General features: G+C 38.4%; 1 protein-coding gene across 1 annotated transcript; it reads right to left on the bottom strand.

The window, feature by feature from the left end:
- On the bottom strand, positions 1-939 carry LOC139005461 (olfactory receptor 6C70-like). The gene has a single exon (XM_070407689.1). It carries the CDS (start codon positions 937-939, stop codon positions 1-3), a length of 939 nt encoding a protein of 312 aa, XP_070263790.1.
- Between the last annotated feature and the right edge of the window lie 20,791 nt (positions 940-21,730).

Raw genomic sequence — 21,730 nt, 5'->3', positions numbered from 1 at the left:
TTACTTGTCTAAAGCAGGAAATACCTTTCTAAATACATCTCTGAAGGCTTGTTTAACTTGCTGGTTCCTCAGAGTATAAATGAATGGGTTCAACAGAGGAGAAACTGAAGTATTGAGCACAGCTACTCCTTTGCTTAAAGTGTTTCTTTCATTTGCTGATGGTTTTATGTAGATGAATATACAACTACCATAAGTGATGGTTATAACAATCATGTGAGAAGAGCAGGTAGAAAAGGCTTTTTTCTTTTGGTGAGCTGAAGGGAATTTTAGGATTGTCCTGATGATGTAAGAGTAAGAAAGGATTACTAATAACAATGTGACAATAAGGGTCATCACAGCTAAGAAAAAAGTAATCAGTTCCACTATGTGTGTGTCTGAGCAAGAAAGTTGCAGGACAGGAGAAATGTCACACATGAAATGATCAATTATATTTGAAGCACAGAAATCCAAATGAAGAATCAAAATCAATAAAATGAAACTGACCAGGAATCCAGTTGCCCAAGAACTCAGAACAAGCTGATAACAAACTCTGCTGCTCATGATGGACGTATAATGCAACGGTTTGCAGATGGCAACATAGCGGTCATAGGACATAGCCATCAAAAGGAAAAATTCTGTAGCACCGAAGAATATGTAAAAAAATAACTGAGACATACAACCATCATAGGAAATGGTCTTTTCCCTGGTTACAATGGTGATTAGGAATCTGGGGATGCAAGAACTTGTGAATGAAATTTCCAGAAAAGAGAAACTTCGGAGGAAGAAATACATTGGGGTCATGAGATGGGAATCCAGTAGACAGAGGACAATGATGGTTAAGTTTCCTATCATGCTCAACATATAATTCAGAAATAGAAAGAAAAAAATTACAATCTGTAACTGAGAATTATCTGTCAGTCCCAGAAGGATAAACTCTATCTGCGTTGTATGATTCTCCATTTCTCTTCTAAGATTTCAAATTCTAGAAATAAAAAGATACAAAAATAAGAAACTAGCCGTAACTGGTTTGGCTCAGTGGATAAAGCATCAGCCTGTGAACTCAAGGGTCCCAGGTTCGATTCCGGTCAAGGGCATGTACCTTGGTTGCGTGCACATACCCAGTGGGGAGTGTGCAGGAGGCAGCTGATCAATGTTTCTCTCTCATCGATGTTTCTAACTCTCTATCCCTCTCCCTTCCTCTCTGTAAAAAATCAGTACAATATATTTTTTAAAAATTCTTTAAAATAAAAAAATAAGAAACTACATGAGTAGCTTTATAACCAGGGAATAATATATAAAAGCATCCATATTCACAAACAGACCCATTTATAAGGTATTGCTCCGTGATTTTGAAGATATGACCCAGAATTGTGCAATGGAAACTATCTTAAAAATCACCATTGAAGTCAACTCAGTTTTTGAAATTGACCAGCAAACCCAAAATAGTCTTGTGTGTTTTATCCTTACTAAAAAATTTCTAGTCATTTGTAACTAATTTCAAATGTTTCCATTTGAGAAATAAGTTAGATAAAACATTGGTTTGAGATGTAAAAGTAATCCATTCATTTTTAATTATTAACTTCATCAAAATAAAATTATACCATTATATAATCAATTAAGATCTATAATTAAATTTTAAAATGTTTTGATTTCATACTTAAGTGACATTTGCTTAGTGCCCCATTGTAGCCTCTTGCAAGTTCTCATTGAACTACAAATGAATACATAAGAAATTACCAAAAAAATGAAATAAGGCAAAATAAATACTTGCAGAATCTAAGAAAAATTGAAACAATATAAAGCAGATATGGCCACATTTACAAAAAAAATAACAATTTATTCAGGATTTCAAAATTTTGCACATGTAACTTAGACCATAAAAATAAAACAGAAAGTACAGAAAATACATTGCATTTCTTCACAATCTCCACCCATTTAGAGTATCTATAATCTAAACCTACTTTCCAGGTGCAGCTCTGTGACAGTGAAAAATCAGTTTTCTTCTCACATTGCCTGTGTCCTCATGTCCCCAGCAATCACTCATATAATTGATCAGAGACTATTAATCCAAGGAAGTATTGGGCAAAGGAAAGTGTGTGATGATTTGAATGGGGCTATTTTATGTTTTTAATTAGAGGTTTTTAGAATCTTGGATGGCAAATAATAAAAACAGAGTGCATAATGGAGCCGAAGCAAAGCAATGTTGGAAGCCTGTTAGGAATTAGAAACAATTTAAAACTGTGCTAATTCACACAAAATCCAGCTATGTATCTGAGAAACAAAAACATTAGTGGCTAATGAGACAAACAAAAATTCACTATTAAGGTTAAAAGTTTGGATATACCTTTTATTGTGTAAGAATGAAATTTTAAAGTTAAGTACACACACACAAAATAAAACATAAGAAACAGTGTAAGTGAGATTTATTCTGGGGATGTAACCATAAACATGATATATCACATAAACAAAATGAAGGAGAAAAATCATTTGATCATATCAATAGATGCAGACAACATATTCTACAAAATACAGCACCCATTTTTTGTAAAAACTCTCAGCCAGATAGGAGTCAGGGGAACATATCTCACCAGAATAAAGGCCATATATGAAAAACCTAAAGCCAACATCATTCTCAATGGGCAAAAACTAAAGTTTTTCACTTAAGAACAAGAACAAGACAGGACTGTCTGCTTTCACCACTCTTGTTCAGCATAGTACTAGAAGTCCAAGCCACAGTGATCAGACAAAAGAAAAAGATAAAAGGCATCCAAATTGAAAAGGAAAAAGTAAAACTGTTATTATTCACAGATGACATTAATATTGTACATAGAAAATACTGAAGACTCCATCAAAAAAACTATTAGATTTGATAAATGAGTTCGGCAAAGTAGCAAGATACAAAATTAATATCCAGAAATCTATGGTATATTTATGCACCAATAATGAACTCTCAGAAAGAGAAATAAAAAGAACAACCCTATTAACCATTGCAACAACGAACAAAAATAAGATACCTAGGAATAAACTTAACTGAAGAGGTAAAAGACCTGTACTTGGAAAACTATAGGACATGGAAAAAAAGAGAGGAAGATGCAAACAAGAGAAGAATATACATGTTCATGGATTAACATCTTTAAAATGTCCATACTAACCAAAGCAATCTATAGAATCAATGCAATTCCCATTAAAATACCACCAGCATATTTTACAGATCTAGAACAGATATTTCAAAAATTTATATGGAAAAGACACCAAATAGCCTCAGCAATCTTGAGAAGGAACAAAGTTGGAGGGCATACAATACCAGATATCAAACTATACTACAAAGCCATTGTAATCAAAACAGCCTGGTACTGGCAAAAGAACAGGCATATAGATCAATGGACCAGAACAGAGAACCCAGAAATCAACCCACACCATGGTCTATTAATATTTGACAAAGGAGGCAAGAACATACAATGGAGGGAAGCCAGTCTCTTCAATAAATGGTGTTGGGAAAATTCAACAGGTGCATGCAAAAAAAGGAAAGAAAGAAAGAAAGAAAGAAAGAAAGAAAGAAAGAAAGAAAGAAAGAGAAAGAAAGAGAGAGAGAGAGAGAAAGGAAGGAAGGAAGGAAGGGAAGGAGGGAGAGAGGGAGGGAGGGAGGGAGGGAGGGAGGGAGGGGGGGAGGGAGGGAGGGAGGGAGGAGAAAAGAAATTAGACCACCAATTTACACCATACACAAGAATAAACTCAAAATGGATAAAATGCATAAATGTATGTCAGGAAACCATAAAAAACCCTAGAAAAAACATAGGCAATAAAATCTCAGACATCGCACATGCCAGGATTTTTGTGGAAACATCTCCTAGGGCAGGAGAAACAAAAGAAAAAAATAAACAAATGGGACTACATCAAACTAAAAAGCTTCTGCACAGCAAAAGAAACCATTCTCAAAATGCAAAGAAAACCCACTGTATGGGAGAATACATTCATCAATGATACATCTGATAAGCTGTTAGTTTCCAAAATATATATAATTTCCAAAAACATATTAATTTCTAACTCAAAAAAAGGAAGACAGCCTAATTAAAAATGGGCAAAATACCAAATGAATAGGCATTTCTCTAAAAAGAACATACAGATGGCCAGTAGACATATGAAAAAATGCTCAATGTCACTAGTGATCAGATTAAAATGACAATGAGATATCATCTCACAGCTGCCAGAATGACTATCATCCATAAATCAAAAAACAAGTTTTGACCAGGATGTGGGGAAAAGAGAATCCTATTACACTGCGGGTAGGAATGCAGACTGGTGCAGCCACTGTGGAAAACAGTATAGAATTTCCTCAAAAAATTAAAAATAAAACTGCTGTTTTACCCAACAATCCAACTTCTGGGAATATATCCTAAGAATCCTGAAACACTGATCAGAAAGGACTATGTGGGTGGGCATTAATAATTAACTAAATTCTAGCACTCTTATGTCCATAGCAGCACAATTTACAATAGCTAAGATCTGAAAACAGCCCAAGTGCCCATCAGTAGATGAGTGGATAAAAAGATGTGGTGCATTAACACAATGGAATACTATCTATAATAATAAAAGTGTAATATGCTAATTAGCCCGGACAGCCGAACAACCTTCCAGATGTCATTCTAAACATCCTTCCAGACAAAGCCGAGGTGGCGTGGGCCAAGGCAGATGCAGTTAGGGGTGATGAGGCAGACGGGCGAGTGGTTACAGGTGATCAGGCAGGCAGGCAAGCAGTTAGAGGTGATCAGGCAGGCAAATGGTTAGGAGCGATGAGGAAGGCAGAGTGATTAGGGGTGATCAGGCAGGAAGACGAGTAGTTAGGGGCAATCAGGCAGACAGGCAGGTAAGTGGTTAGAAGCCAGCAGTCCCGGATTGCTAGAGGGATATCCAACTGCTGGTTTAGGCCCGATCCCATTGCAGGATTCTGCCTAACCTGGCAGTCGAATTTCCTCCAAGGGGTCCCGGATTGTGAGAGGGTGCAGGCCGGGCTGAGGAAACCCACCCCCGTGTGCACAAATTTCATGCACCGAGCCTCTAATCCTATCTAATAAAAGAGAAACATGGTAATTAGCCATAACTTCCCTACCCTTCCCATTGGCTATTCAGGGCGATATGCAAATTAACTGCCAACCAAGATGGCAGCCAGCAGCCAGGCAGTGAAGCGAACAGGAGGCTTGCTTGCTTCATGATGGAGGAAGCCAAGGTTCCCCGCCTTCTGATGTTGGGCTCTGAGCTGCAGTTTAAGAAACACTGTTGCAATTATAGAAGCAAAAAAAAACAACACCCAGATACCTGCTTTCAGCCGTCAGAGCTGGAGAGAGCAGGACCGAAACAGTGTTACAATTATAGAACCCAACAAACCAGATACCTGCTTTCAGCAGCCGAGGCCTCAAGCTGGAGCCAGCCTCAGAGCTAAAGCCGGCTTTCAGCTCCAGTGACAGCCATAGAAGGTAAATAAATCCCAGAATAAAAGAAAAAAAGGAAAAAAGGACAGGTTGGAAGCTTTAGTCACCCGCCAGCCTGAAAACGGCCCTCAGCCCCTCACCCAGATGGGCTAGGCACCCCAGTGGGGACCCCCACCCTGAAGGGGGTGTGACCAGCTGCAAACAGCCATCATCCCCTCATCCAGGCTGGCCAGGCACCCAAGCGGGACCCCCACCCTGATTCAGGACACCCTTCAGGGCAAACCAGCCAGCCCCCACCCATGCACCAGGCCTCTATCCTATAAGAGTAAAAGGGTAATATGCCTTCCAGCACCAGGATCAGCGGAGCTGCGAGGCCTCCCAAACTCAGGATCAGCAGAGCCGCGGGGCCTCCCAGCACCGGGATCAGCAAAGCTGTGAGGCCTCCTGGCCCCTGGAGCAGCATGACAGGGGGTAGCGCCCAAACCCCCTGATCGCCCTGCAGCTCTGTGTGTGACAGGGGGCGGGCCCACAACCTCCCTATCCGCCCTGCTCTGTTCCTGACAGGGTGCGGCACCCCAACCCCCTGATCAGCCCTGCTCTATGTGTGACAGGGTGCAGCGCCCCAACCCCCCCATGGGCCCTGCTCTGTGTGTGACGGGGTGGAGCTACAATCTCTTCATCGGCCCTGCCCTGAGTGTGACAGGAGGGAGTGCCCCAACCCCCTGATCAGCCCTGCTCTGTATGTGACAGAGGGCGGTGCCCCAACTCCCCTATCAGCCCTAATCTGTGCATGACAGGGGGGAGCTACCCAACCCCCTGATCGGCCCTGCTCTGTGTGTGACAGGGTATGGAGACTGAACCCCCCTGATGGGCTCTGCTCTGTGCGTGACAGGGGGTGGTGCCGCAGCCTCCCCATCGCCCCTGCCTTGAGTGTGACAGGGGGTGGTGCCCCAACCCCCCAATTGGCCCTATCCTGAGCATGACTGGGGTGGCATTGCAACCTCCTGATCCGCCCTGCTCTGTGCATGACAGGGGGTGGCGCTCCAACTCCCCAATCGGCCCTGCTCTGAGCCCAACCAGGAGCTGCACCTAGGGATTGGGCCTGCGCTCTGACACCCTGGAGCAGGCCTAAGCCAGCAGGTCATAATCTCCCTAGGGGTCCCAGACTGTGAGAGGGCACAAGTGGGGCTGAGGGACACCCCCGCCCCCCCCCCCCGTGCCAGTGCACAAATTTTTGTGCACTGGGCCTCTAGTCTATATATAAAAGCCTAATATGCAAAGTGTCCCCTCAAGAATTTAATGGACCAGGGAGTTCAATCGCTCGCTATGACATGTGCTGACCACCAGGGGGCAGCACGGAATGAAGGAAGGCCCCAGCCAGCAGCCAGCAGCCAGCAGCCAGCAGCTTGGGAAGGGAGGCTCCACCTGGCGGCCTGCAGCCACTAGGGACCCTACCCATGCATGAATTTAATGCACTGAGTCTCTAGTAAAGCTATAAAAAAGAAGGATATCTTACCCTTTGAGATAGCATACAGGGACCTAGAAAGTATTATGCTAATCAAAATAATCCAGTCAGAGAATGACAAGTATCACATGATCTCACTCATGTGTGGAATCTAATGTACAAAATTAACTGATGAACAAAATAGACACAGAGATATAGACGCATGGAACAGACTAGGGAATCCAGAGGAAAGTGGGGGGGGGGGGTATGAAGAAACTAACCAAAGACCTTATATGCATATACGCATAGCCCATGGACAGAATCAATAGTGTAGTGAAGGACTCAGGTGGGGCAAGAGCACAGGAGGGTATTGGGAGACATCTGTAATACATCAATAAAAACAAATATATAAAAATAGAAACAGTGCTAAATGACTAAGTTAAGAGTTTTAGAATTAAAGAGAGAGATTTTTGCAAATTTTACTTTATCACTTATTACTAGTTATATGGTCTTGAGAAAATTAATTTCCTTGTTTTAAATTTTCACCCATAAAAAGTAGATAAAATAGTTTTGACCTAAATAATAAGGATTAAATGAGAATACATTAATGATTACTAACTGCTTAATAATCAGTGAAGAGATCAGTAGGCATAAAAACCATAAATGTGTAGTAATATTGTAGAGGGTGTCACTTCATACTTTAACAACCTTAATTAAAACAATACTAATGTTTCTGAGAATAGAAGTACTATGTAGGAGGACATTAATAATTAACTAAATTCTAGCAGATTTTTTCTTTTACTGGAATCAGACCGACACAAGGGTGCTGATGAACCCTATTGTCCAATAAAATTCTAAAATCTCTAACCAATTAAACAAGATTAGAAAGAGAAATTAGAAATTATAAAATTCAGGTAAACACTTGATTGGTAAATAAAGTAGACTTACTTAATATTGATCTGATTGGGTCCTTAAAATATCCAATTAACAAATTGAAATTATTATAACAATAATATAGTTAGTTCAGTAATGTGAACAGACCAAATAAATTTCTAAGGAGGAATAAAATGTTTAGAATATAATGGAAAATTTACCTTTCTCAAAAAGCAATTCAACATCCATCTTAGACTTAAGCTATATGTCATGACATACTTTCAGAGTAAAAAAATAGAAAACAGTCTAAATAGTTAAAAATAAGCAATTCTTCAAATAATTTTATTCATTCAGATAATTATATTTTAAAATAAGGACATTGATGAATATGTATTCTTATTAAATATTCTAGAAATATTTTAGATGTAAAATTACAAAAATATTTATACAAATTGACACCATTTTAGAATATCTAATATGATACATGCAGATATGATTTTGGCAAATACATAAAAATAGGAATAATACTTTCAGTGGAATATTAAATCATGGTGCATTTATATTTTTCATAAAAATTCATTCATTCTTAATAACATCTTACCAAAAGATATTATCCAATAAATCATGTTTTTTCAACTTCTCTAATTTATAAAAACTGTGAATGAATTCAGAACACTGATTGCCAAATATTTTATAGCCATAATTTCAAATAAAATAAATCCAGTGACACATTTAATTTTCCTCTGGAACTGAGGAAAATCTTTGTTGCCAATTTGCAAAATAGATAAACTATTTCCAAATAAACTTAGAACATAAGCACTGATAGAGGTCAACAATAATCATCATATAGCATAAAATGTTTTCATTTAAATAAAAAATATTTAAATTACATTCCCTCTTACTAATTAAATTCTGCCAATCAATTCCTTTGCTTGTTTTGAAGTTTTTCTTCCTTTCATTATTAAGAACATAATATTTTCCCTTCTACACGATTTAGCCCATCACTTCAAACATGAATTCACAAACCCACATTATTTAGACTAACAATTTTATATTTCTTCTCTTATTTTAATTTTCCAGTGTATTACCTCTGGACTGTTGATGAAAATGGTAGATCTAGAGAATCATAGAATCAAAATCTCTCTTCCTGGATCTCATCTTCTTTTGGCCCTGTTCATTTTTAATATGTCCTTGCTCTAACTTCCACTCTTTCTGCTAAACACATCGAGCATTCCTGAAGATGCAATATTGGTATCAAAGCAATTTCAAACCACAAAGCAGATATTTGTTCTTCAACCAGTGAAGATTTGGGAATCAATAACTCTCAGTGATAAGTTGACATTGCTCAAAATTTGCACTTCTAGGTCTGGTCTCTCTCTCTCTCTCTCTCTCTCTCTCTCTCTCTCCCTCTCTCTCCCCCCTCTCTCTTTTACTCTCTCTCTCTCTCTCCCCTTTCTCTCTGTCTCTGAAATCAATCAATAAAAAATATATTTTTTATTAGTACTTCCAAAAATGTATCTTTTCTATTTTTAAAAATGTAGCAAAATATGTGAAGACAATTCTCCAGGAAAAAATATCCTCCAACTTTAGGGTCGTTTAGGCTTTTTTGATAGAGAGCAGTAAAACAATCTCCATTCTCTCCACCATCCTACAGTGCATTGTCTGGTTTAAACACTAATGCATTAGAAATGCAGGTGCAAGTGCATAAGTCAAAAACACATGTTCTTGCACTGATTTATAAAATAGCAAATAAAAATAATTAATGTTTTATTCAAAAAGGAATCATAAAGTATCATCTTCAAATCACTGATATTTATTTGTACGAACTTACATGGTATTTGTAATTATTCTTAAATTTTTGAAAGAAAAGTAACTGCACTATTTTACTTACCATTAGCAGTATATGTTGATTACCTTTTTCTTTTTCTCTAGATTACATGATCAAGGATCAACTATAGTGAAAGGCAAACATACATATTGGAAAATAATATTTAACTGTGTAGGTAGGAAAATTAATGCAAAATAATTTCTCAAGTTAATTCAAATCACAGACCTAAAGTGTGACTATTTTAATAATGCTATTATTCTTCACTATTATATATATCTGAACATATGGTAATATCTATGCCTTGAATAATAAAGATTTCTGATAAACTCCTCTTTTTCGATACCCAAATAATTTATAAGATGTGTGTCCAACTAATCCTACTTTGCAAACATTCATAAAAATTGTCATAGCTGAGATGGTTAGCTTGAAACTTGGGAAATATTTGCTGGTTTCAAATTATTTAAAAGGAGTAAATGCTGCTCTATACTAGTAAGAAATCTAAGGGGATAGTGTCTCTAAGGAGAAGTAGGAAAGGTGAAAATATATTCAGTAGGACCTATGCCAGTTGGCCTTTGTTTTCATCATTAATTGTTAAAAGCTTATTGTTTTAGGAATGATGACATAAAATACCATCAGGGTTGTGACATTTAAATTATTCATTTTAAGACAATCATGTAGACACTGCAAACTAGCAGACTATTTTGAAACATGAGAAATACATATGGGCCACGATACCAAGATAATTAATTCCTTTTGAGGATTTGGGGGGTTGGTTCCCCAATATGTAAATCTCTGACTAAGAGAACAGCATGTGGTGTGGGCCCTAACACAAATACTACTTCTACCTATTTTTTAAAAAGCAACTGTATTCAATATTAAGAAAAATTAGAACTCTGCACACTACTATGATTTAAGAAAGAATATTTTCTTCAGCAATTTGAGAATGTGCACCTAAGCTCAACAACCATCTTGAAATGTTACTAACTATATAACACCTATCATGTATTGAATATTTACTATATGAAGTATTATGCTAATTGTTGTACATACATTATTCAATTTATCATCATAATAGGCAAAACATAATTATGAACTCTTTTGCTATTGAAAAAACAGAGAATTGGGAAAATTATTTCACTTGCTCACACTCATGATAAAATTTATAAATTATGGAGAGGAGATTGCAATCAGATCTTTAACAAGTGTAGTTTGTTAATCATTATATTATACATTCAATTAAGTAAATAGGTAGTTAGATGACAGGTTAATGATTGATATATCATTAACAGATAGCTAACAGACAGATAAATAGGATAAGATAATGATGATAGATAGATAGATACAAATAGATTTTCAGCAATTTTCAACCTTTCTCATCTCATGGCACACATAAACTAATTACTAAAATTCTATGGCACACCAAGAGGTATAATTTTTGCTGGCCAGACAAAAAAACTTCACATAGTGTGTGCATCATTCATAGTACTCAGGGAATAATTCTGATTTGCTTTTGTGTAAATTTTAACAATGTGCAAATTAATAAATATATTAATGATGAGAACTAGGAATCTCACTGTAGAAAAAGGGGGGACAAAATATGAATGGGAGAAGAATTCAGTGTTAGATTAGAATTAGAGGCAGCAATGTACACTATTGAGTTTTTTATTTTAAGAGCTACCATTTATTATGCCAATACTTCATTAAATTAATTTTTTTCTGACTTTTATTTAATGTATTGGAGTGACATCTATAATAATAAAAGCATAGTATGCTAATTAGACCAGACACCAGAATGACCTTCCAGACATCCTTCCAGACGAAGCCAAGGTGGCCGGGGCTCAGGCAGAGACAGGGGCAATCTGGTAGGCAGGTGAGCAGTTAAGGGTGATCATACAGGCAGGCAGAGTGGTTAGGGGCAATCAGGCAGGCAGGAGAGCAAGTAGGAGCCAACAGTCCTGGATTGATAGAGGGTGCAGGCCAGGCTGAGGGGACTCCCCTCCGTGTACAGATTTCATGCACTGGGGTTCTAGTTGGTTAATAAAATTATATAGGTTTCATGTGTACAGTTTTATAAATGCACCATCTATGTCTGTGGGCTGTCTATGCTTTCCTCCCATCTCATCTCCCGGTTTATTCCCGGTTCCCACTTTTAGATGTTTTTAATGCATGGATCTCTCAGGCATGGCTCTGTATTGAGCAGGGATTTCTTTGTTGAATTATAGTTGGTTAACATGTTGAAATTTCAGGGGGAGACGCCAAGGGGTTCTCTCATGTTGCCATTCCTCTGATGTCACTCTGTTTTCTTGTTTGTGCATTTATTGCTTTCAGTTATATAACCCACATATAAGTAAAATCATATGGTTCTTGGCCCTTTCTGTCTGACTTATTTGGCTTAGCATAATATTCTCAATATCCATCCATCTTGTTACAAATGGCAACATGGATATCACATCTTCTATATCCAATCATCTATCAAAGGACACTTTGGTTGCTTCCAGGTGTTGGCCACCGTGAATATACGTTTGCTTGTTTTTTATAAAGGACACTATTGGCCCAGTGCACAAAATTCATTCATGGAGGGGGTGGTCCCTCAGCCCAGCCTACACCCTCTGCAATCGGGGACCCCTTGGGGGATGTCCTAAACCAGCAGTCGGACATCCCTCTCTCAATCTGGGACCACTGGCTCCTAACAGCTCACCTGCCTGCCTGCCTGCCTGATCACCCCTAACTGCCCTCCCCTGCCAGCCTGATCTTGCCCCCAACTGCCCTCCCCTGCTGCCCTGATTGCCCCTAACTGCCTCTGCCTTGGCCCCCACCACCATGGCTTTGTCCAGAAGGAAGTCAGACATCCGGAAGATGGCCGGTCAACCCGGTCTAATTAGCATATTACACTTTTATTAGCATAGATTGATTATATAGGATAGGATTGCTTAAATGTGTGTCGGGGGGAAACCTTTTTCAGCAGGAGGAGATGCTCTTGGCAGACAAAAACACATAATCCCTATATCTGGACTAATAGCAAACCTTAGGCACTATACTGCCAAACTGGTCATTAAAAAATTGAACTGCTTTCTTACATATTACAAAAAAACAGCTATTGCCCTTAAAACCCTTCCGCAGCCCCCACCTTAGGTTCTGCCTTCACAGTTCACCCAGATAAGGTTCTGATTGGTGGGGGCTCCACCTACTAGGCAGCCAATTGGCTCCTCACAGTTCACCCAGATTTAGTTCTGATTGGTCCATTTCTATGTCAGTCAGCATCTCCAGGCCTATCTCCAGGCCTGATCAGAGAGGCGGGGCTGATTAGCAGCCCCCAGGGCTGCTGGCAAAGCTGGAGGCCCAGAGAGCAAGAGAGGCAAGGGCTGATCAACAGCTGCCAGGGAGGCTGCGGATCACAGCCTGCTTCTCTCTCCAGGCCTGATCTGCAGCGCCCTCAACAGTCAGTGCTGGGTTGCTGTGGCGCCCGGGGCGTGGCAGACATGGCGACCCAGCACTGACTGCAGGACTGACTTCCAGTGTTCGGTCGAGCCTTCAGTCATTTAGATGTTACAGACCCTGGCTCTTTAATATATATAGATAGGTTAACTATCTAGAGATTAGATTTCAGCTTTTGTCCTTGAAGACAGTACACTTAGTTTATTATAGTAGCTAGCCAGATAATTCCAACTTCTGGAGATACTATTTGTTTCTATGTTTATGGGTGTTTTTTTCTCGATTGTTTCATGTCTGATTTATTGTTGGACACTGTGTTTGAAGTTATTCTTACAGAAAAAAAACTTGGAACTATATATATGATTTTATCTACTCCAGAGAGAATTTTTTCTCTTTTCTTTTTTCACTGGGCCAGAGAACATTGACAGCCTTTTATTTGCCTGAAACCCTTTCTTCACTTTATTTTCTTAATACCCTTCTACCCTGGTGATTGTCCCTCCTACCTCACTATGTGCTCTGTCTACATATTTTCTGCTGATCCCTCCTTATTTTTCTGACTTCTGTATGTTGAATTGGACCAAGGTTCAGCCTTTGGGTCTGTTTCCTTTCTATGCTTATTCCCAAGGTGCTCTTATTTGGTCTCAAGTTTGAAAACTCCATCTATATATTGGAACTTAACCACCTCTCACAATTTCTATTGCCGCTTTCCTGGTTAAAACCACATTTATGTATTATTTATTTACCAGTGGCCCGGTGCATGAAATTCATGCACGGGGAAGGGTGTGTTCCTCAGCCTGGCCTGCACCCTCTCCAATTTGGGACCCCTCAAAAAATGTCCTGCCAGTTTACAGGGATCAGGCCTGAACCAGCAGTGGGACATCCTTCTCGCAATCCAGGACTGCTGGATCCTAACTGCTCACCTGCCTGCCTGCCTGCCTGATTGCCTCTAACCACTCAGCCTGCCAGCCTGCTTGCCCCCAAATGCCCCCCTGCCAGCCTGATCACCCCAAACTGCCCCCCTGCTGGCCTGCTCACTCCAAACTGCCCCCCCCCCGCTGTCCTGATCACCTCCAACTGACCCCCCACTGATGCCTGCTTGCCCCCAACTGGCCCCCCTGCTGGTCTGCTTACCCCCAATGGCCCCGCCCCCCACCAGCCTTGATCACCCACAACTGCCCTCCCCTCTTGGCCTCTAACCACCTCTACCTCAGCCCTGCCACCATGGCTTTGTCCAGAAGAACATCTGGAAGGTCTCCTGGAAGGTTTCCCAGTCTAATTAGCACATTACTCTTTTATTAGTATAGATATATTTGTCTGTAAATATGATTATGATTGAGGATATGAGTAGGACCAGGTAAAGTTTTATAGAATGGGCCTTTTATTACAGATGGTTTGCCATGTATGCATTTTTTCTAAAGAAGTAAAAATTACTTTAAAAAATGTTTCAGGAAGACTTTGAGAAATTTACAGTATCTGCTTTTCTTCCAAGAAAGTTGTCGCTTTTATGCCAGAGTGAGAATTATTTGTATGCTTTGTATGTCAGCATTGGGCCTCTGTGACTGGGGGGCACTTAGCTTGACTTGAGAGTAATTATCTTGCTCACCGGCTGGAGGAAGGGTGTGTGGCAGAGGAGATAAACACTCGGTTCTGGATTATTCATAGATTGCTGACTTTCTGGATTGCTTGTGCCAGCCCCTCCTTTTATTGATGCCCACCTTCTGTTGACAGACATCTATGCTGGGAGAGAAATGAGATGAAACTCTCTTTCTTTTCATTGTAAAAAGCATTTGAATTCCTAAGGTGTGATAAGGCCTCCCAGCCATCCACAGTCAAGGTACACATTTTCATGGAGGATGTTCCCACTCTTGAATAAATTAAAACAATTTTTTTCTTTTAATTTAAACTTTCTTCTATAACTGTTTTCTTGTTACTTAAAAGCTAGTTTTTGTGGTTTTTTTTTTTGAAACTGCTTCCAAAGCTTTTCAAGCTGTATATGTCCTTGGAATGAATTTATAAATAAGATTTGAGCCCGGCGGGTGTGACTCAGTGGTTTAGCATCGACCTATGAACCAGGAAGTCACAGTTTGATTCCAGGTCAGGCCACATGCCCGGGTTGTGGGCTTGATCCCCAGTACGGGGCGTGTAGGAGGCAGCCGATCAATGATTCTCTCTCATCATTGATATTTCTACCTCTCTCTCTCTCCCTTCCTCTCTGAATCAGTAAGAATATATTTTAAAGGGGAAGAGAGAGAGAGAGAGAGAGAGAGAGAGAAGAGTATATATGTTTGTAAATAAGAAAACATGTATTTGATGCTCTTAGAAAGTCTTATTTTCTTTCATTAAAACTTGTGCAGTATAGGGAACTCCATAGATTCTCTTAATTTGAAGAAAGTTAGAGGGAAAGGTACTAATTCAGAGTTCCTTGGGAAAATGTGTCACATATATTTTTTTATGCTTATTTTTTTTAAATCAAAAACTGAAATATTTCTATTCAGAAAATATATTTGGATCTAAATATCTTCTATAATTTTAACCCTAAAATATCAATTTAAATATTTTAAAAATGGTTTGGATGTTTGTTTTTTAAATAAGTTAGGTTACTGGAGTTCTACATGTTACTGGATCACCTGGGGTAATTTTCTGATTGGAAAATTAAGAATTATAGTCAGAGGGGAGGACATGAGAATTTTTAAAGAACATATTCAATTTACTTTAGAAGCCGAACCTCTCTTATCATGTGACTTGTTTTGTATGTTTGTTAAACTATATTATCACATAAGCATTGCTGCTATTGGGACAAACAGTGACAGTTGATTCGGGTCATTTGAATGTCTACTGTCTGTTTTAATTTGTATGCTCGTTTTGACTCTGTCATATGCTCAATCTTCAGTGGAAGTCATGAGAACTTATTATTTTTGCCTGCTCCCTACTTTACGTTGGAAATATTCTTTTTTACCCAGAGGGACCATAACTTTGATGTAAGGGATTGTTTCTATTGCCAACTTTTTTCTTCCTTGCCAAGTAAGAGAGTTGTGAACTCTTCAGTGATGCCTTTCTCAGGATATTTGCAGATGTGGTTGGGAAAAGTCATTTCATCCCCAACCTTTGCATGTCAGGTGCTGGGGTGCCCGGGTGCTGCCTGGCCTGCGCCCGGGCTCTCTCTCCCTCCGGTCGCCATGGGGATCACGGAAGGCAGGCAGCTGGCACCCCCGCCAGTGGGTGTCGCCTTGCCTGCTCCCCGGCTTTTCGATGGCAATCACTGGCTGGGGGGTGGGCAAAGGTGACCCGCCTTTGCCCGCCCCCCAGCTCTTGCCTGCTGCCTGGGTTTCCGATCACCATTCTTCCATCCTTCCCCTTTCATCTCCCATCATGGCGCATATGCAAATTAAATGCCATCTTTGTTGGTGGTTAACCACCATCTTTCTTGGCAGTTAATTTGCATATCGCCCTGATTAGCCAATGGGAAGCGTAGCAGAGGTACAGTTAATTACCCTTTTTGTCTTTTATTAGATAGGATTTGTTTGAAGTTTTACTAGCTATTTTAGTACGCAAAGATGTTGAGATTGAACTCAAAAATATGAGAAACTAGTGTTGAGCATTAATCCATGGTATACTGTGTGTTTTTTAATTTTCAACTTTAGTTAATATATTGATAAACGTTAGGATTTTGTGTAACGGTGCAAATTATCACTACAGGCTTTTCTGCTCAGTTTTTATCTTTCTCAACCTTAAAGAGAATCAGACTACAGTATGTGGTAGATTTGAAGATAGGGTGGTGGAAAGAAAATACAAGATGCCAATAGGCAATGAGTAATATTTTTAGGGAAAATAAGTGTCAAGGGAGAAAAGGAAAACAAAATGAAACTTTCAGAGAAACATGATATGTGTGTGTGTCGAAGGGAGAGGGTGCTTAGGTAAGAGTAAATTTAAGAAAGAGATTGTATGAAGTGGATTATGCATTAATATTTTCAATGTTTTACTCAAGACATTTAATTAAATTTAATTTTAGCTCTTTCTTCTGACTTTGAGACTTTCTGTATTAGACTTTAGTATCAGTATGAAACTAGACCACATCTAATTTCACTATAGTCCAGTTACATCTAAATGAAATATAAGTAGATATTTTCCTTTTTCGTAATTTAAAATGATGCTTTCATTTACTTTACTATTCTACCTGTTGTGAACTTTTAAAATGCTATCATTTCAGCTGACATAAGTTGGACATCAAGACCTTCTCTAATGATAAGGAATGGTGGGTTGAAAGGTATACAGGAGTTTTTCTTTCTTTTTTATACTGTAAGTAATTTTTATTTTTTTATTACAGTTAATATACAATATTATATTAGTTTCAGGTCTACAACCCAGTGATTAGACATTACATAACTTATTAAATGATCACCCTGATAAATCTAGTAGCCAACAGTTATTACAATATTATTGTCTATATTCCTCATGCTATACGTTACATCTTTGTGACTATTCTATAACTACCAATTGGTACATAGGAGTTTTGATCTCTCTTCTTGATAGAATAATGATTTAGAATTTATAATAAAGTACTCGCATCTATTATTAATGTTTTTAGAAATTCCAAGTCTAGACCCATGTAATTTCTACTTGTTAGCTCTATGCTCTATTTGCTCCCCTTCCCATTCAACAACAACAAAACTCCCACATTACAATTATTTAATTATATCTTGCTTGAATCATGACCCTGCACTCCCTTTTATTGTCTCACCATACTTCCTTTATACCAATCTTACTCCATGAAGTGATCAATTTCCACTTACAAAGAATATCTTTTTACTCTTTTTTTGTAGGTAATCCTCATCAGAGGATATGTTTCCATTGATTTTTAGAAAGCAGAAGAGGAGGGAGAGACAGGGAGAGAGGAACATCAATGTAAGAGAGACACATCAATTGGTTGCCTCTCACACATGCCCCGACCAGGGTTGGGGATTGAGGCTGCAACCATGGTACGTGCCCTTGACCAGAATTGAACCCAGGACTCTTCAGTTTATGGGCCAACACTCTATCTCTGAACCAAGCCAGCAAGGGCCATCTTTTTATTCTTGACCCTAATAGGATAATCAAATATTGGATATCAAGTATCCTTTGTCTTTTCCCTTGGTTCCCATCCAGTAATGATAAAAATAAGATGATATAAATGTGGAGTGAAACTGAGATGAGGATACACAGGGAAATTATCTTCTTTCTGTATTTTAGAAATTCTTTAAAATCTGTGGGCTGATTATGGCTCCCTTTCTTTCTTTAAAAATAAATAATTTTAAGATAAATTCTAAAAGAAAATTCAAAGATGAAACCGATAAAGAAATATAATGGTTTCCCAGCTGGTGTTTCTCAGTGGTTGTGAGGAGATAGAATAAGGGGACTAGGTATAGAGGGACAGAACTACAGCGGCTGGGAGGTGGAGCAAAGCATTCCAGACGCAGGTAAAATATAGCTTACTGACCATGCCCGTTTCTGAGAAAAACCACAGAGATAGATAAAATGACCTAGAACTAGACCCAGCTGGGCAGGGAAAGAAGGGCTCACACGGGAGATATGAGCTTTAGAGAACCCTCCTACACAGCTGGTGGGAATGCGGACTGGTGAAGCTTCTGTGAAAAACAGTATGGAGTTTCCTCAAAAATTAAAAATGGAACTGCCATTTGACCCAGTGATCCCACTTCTAGGAATATATCCTAAAATATCAGAAACACCTGTCAGAAAGGATATATGCACCCCTATGTTCATAGCAGCACAATTTACAATAGCTAAGATTTGGAAACAGCCCAAGTGCCCATCAGCAGATGAGTGGATTAGAAAACTGTGGCACATCTACACAATGGAATACCACGCAGCTGTAAAAAGGAAAGAAATCTTACAATTTGCAGCAACATGGATGGACCTGGAGATCACTCTGCTCAGCAAAATAAGCCAGTCAGAGAAAGATAAGTATCACACGATCTCACTCATTTGTGGAATATAATGAACAACGTAAACTGATGAACAAAAATAGAACCAGAGATATAAAAGCACCAAACAGACTATCAAACCTCAGAGGGAAGGCATGGGAGGGTAGGTGGGTGGGAGGAGCTCAACCAATTAACTTGTATGCATATATGCATAACCCATGAACACAGACAATGAGGTGGTGAAGGCCTGGGGTGTGGAGCAGAGACAGGTTGGGGGAGGTCAACGGGGGGGAAAGGAGACGTATGCAATACTTTCAAGAATAAAAAATTTTTAAATAATTTTAAAAAAGAATAATACACAAGAAAAAAATAAACAAAATAAAATGTATCAATATTACTAAGACAGGCAGTTTGCAGATGACCAATCACAAGGCAGTGAGGCATATTACCAATCCCAAGGATGTTGCTAAGGCAGAATTCTTTGAAAGGACCAATCAGGAGCTAGCAAAGCATGTATCTCTACCCCTAGACAAAAACAGTGCGCTCTGCCTCTAGCTCTCTCTCTCTCTCTCTCTCTCTCTCTCCCCCCCCTCCTCTCTCTCTCTGTCTTGCTGGGTTCCAGGGATGTGCTCCCCTGTACCCAGGTAGCTTATGGCCATGTGGGACTCCACACATGGACTAATAGACTTTAATGAGTTTGGATGCTGTACTACACCCGCTGCAACATGGAGCAGAAGCTCTGGACACTGGCTTACTTTTTACTCTCCTGGAATCCCAGCTGCACCTTTTCCAGGACTGGCTTCTCTCAATAAACTTTGCTTCCACTAACCGTTTTTGTCTGAGACTTCATTCTTTGATTTTGCAAGTCAACAAACTAGGATCAGAACCCCACATTTTGGTTTCAGTTGAATGTCCACCTATGAACCAGGAGGTCACAGTTTGATTCCCAGTCAGGCACATGCCCAGGTTGTGGGCTCAATCCCCAAAAGGGAGCGAGTAGGAGGCAACCAATTGGTGATTCTTTCTCATAATTGATATTTCTATCTTTCTCTCCCTCTCCCTTCATCTTTGAAATCATTAAAAACATATTAAAAAGACATATTAAAAAGAGAAATATAATGGTTGATTTTTAATTAAATGACATTTGAATAACTGCCTAATCATTTTGGGAGAATTCAATATATTCATACCTTATGCCAACAATAATCCAGATAGAATGCAGATGTTAATGTAAATAAAGTAAGTCATAAAATTATTGGAAGAAAATATAGACAAGATTGAGATGAGTAGTGTCTCAAATAATTGCAACAGATTCTGAGATAATATAATAAAATGGAAATATGTCTTACTTCATGTAAATAAAATTTTCTGAATAACACCACCATAAATTATCTTAACTGTTAAATAACAAATCATTCCATAGGATTTGTAACATAATACCTTCAAATATGTAGCATCATGAATATGCAAGTACCTTAGGAAAGGATAAGGAATTACTTTTTTTGCAAAAACAATGAAAGGGTAGTATTATTCTGTTCATAAATAAAGTATAAATTACATTTATTTTCTTTTAATTTTGTTTTATTGCTTAAAGTATTATTTAACATTTGAAAAATTACTATATGTCATTAACAATCAACACAAGTGAACAAAAGAACAAAATATTACTTGGATCATCATTTCAGTAAAGATTTAAGTACACTGATAATACATTTAGATCTTGATGTTATTAATGTATTTTCCAGTCTCCAAAGACACAGTCCCAATTCCTAGGTGCATTAGTTAATTTTGTTTTATTTTTCCATATTAATTATATCTTACATTCATTACTCACTTTGAAGCAGAGTCACTAATGACACTTTTTTTTAACTTAGTTGATATTACCCAATACAAGTTAGCCATATAAAGCATCTTCAATCATATCTGTGATGAAACTTTTTAAGGGAGGTTCTCTGTGTTAACTCATCAACTTTTCAAGAAGCAAAAAGAATTTCTCGTTTTCCTTTGCCTGTTTACTAGTCTTTCCTTCTATCTAGCATTCAGATTATGTAGATATATAGTAGTTCCTTTTTAATTTAGATTAGTATTATAATTCATAATAAGTGTTAGAAATAAATATGTAAACATTGATACAGCGTGTGGATGCATTGTCACTGCTACCTTGGAGTGAACGTTAAGTGAGAAAGCATGACTCGGTAGTATCCACATCGCTACTAACAATTCTTGTTCAATTGTGAGTTCCTCTAGGGAGCTATGAGTAAAACAAAAACTGAAGCCCGAATGAGAGACTAAAGAGTAAGTATGTTCGTATTTCTCAAATTAATGTTTTTCTATTCTGAAATTTGGAAAAATAATTAATATATTTTCTGTCACTCTTCTAAGTGTGCATGGGTGTGTATTTTATAAAATTTGGATAGTTCCTAAAGATATGCACTATTAATTTCATTTTTTGACTGTCATTTTTTTTCAAGAATATTAAATATGGAAACACATGAGGAAGTTTCTATGCCTGTTTTATGTTATTTATGTGGGCAATAAAATAGTCAAATTTGATGGGCACATAATGCAACATCTACTGGTATTGCCCCCATTGCTACCACACACACCTGTTAGTGCGCACAACAATCTCAATTATATAAATACATCTGCTTCAACTTAATGAAATTATGTTTGACATTTTATCCAAAAAATCTTGTCTTTTTAAAAACATAAATACTTTTTTGATGTATAGGCATAGCAAACAAAAATTAATAAGTTACACCTGCAATATAATTAATTTGTCAGGATGCTTGTCAGACATGATTCTGAAGTAAGTGATTAGAAGAACAAA

This window comes from Myotis yumanensis, unplaced genomic scaffold, assembly GCF_028538775.1.
Source record: "Myotis yumanensis isolate MYYU_CA2020_CCGP unplaced genomic scaffold, mMyoYum1.0.hap1 SCAF_3, whole genome shotgun sequence".
Classification (NCBI taxonomy): domain Eukaryota; kingdom Metazoa; phylum Chordata; class Mammalia; order Chiroptera; family Vespertilionidae; genus Myotis; species Myotis yumanensis.
Note: the sequence above shows the minus strand (reverse complement) of the source record. Positions and strands in the feature narration are given on the sequence as shown.

What these genes read in the sequence shown, in the direction of transcription:
- LOC139005461 (XM_070407689.1), bottom strand. Translation starts at nt 939, where the DNA reads ATGGAGAATCATACAACGCAGATAGAGTTTATCCTTCTGGGACTGACA.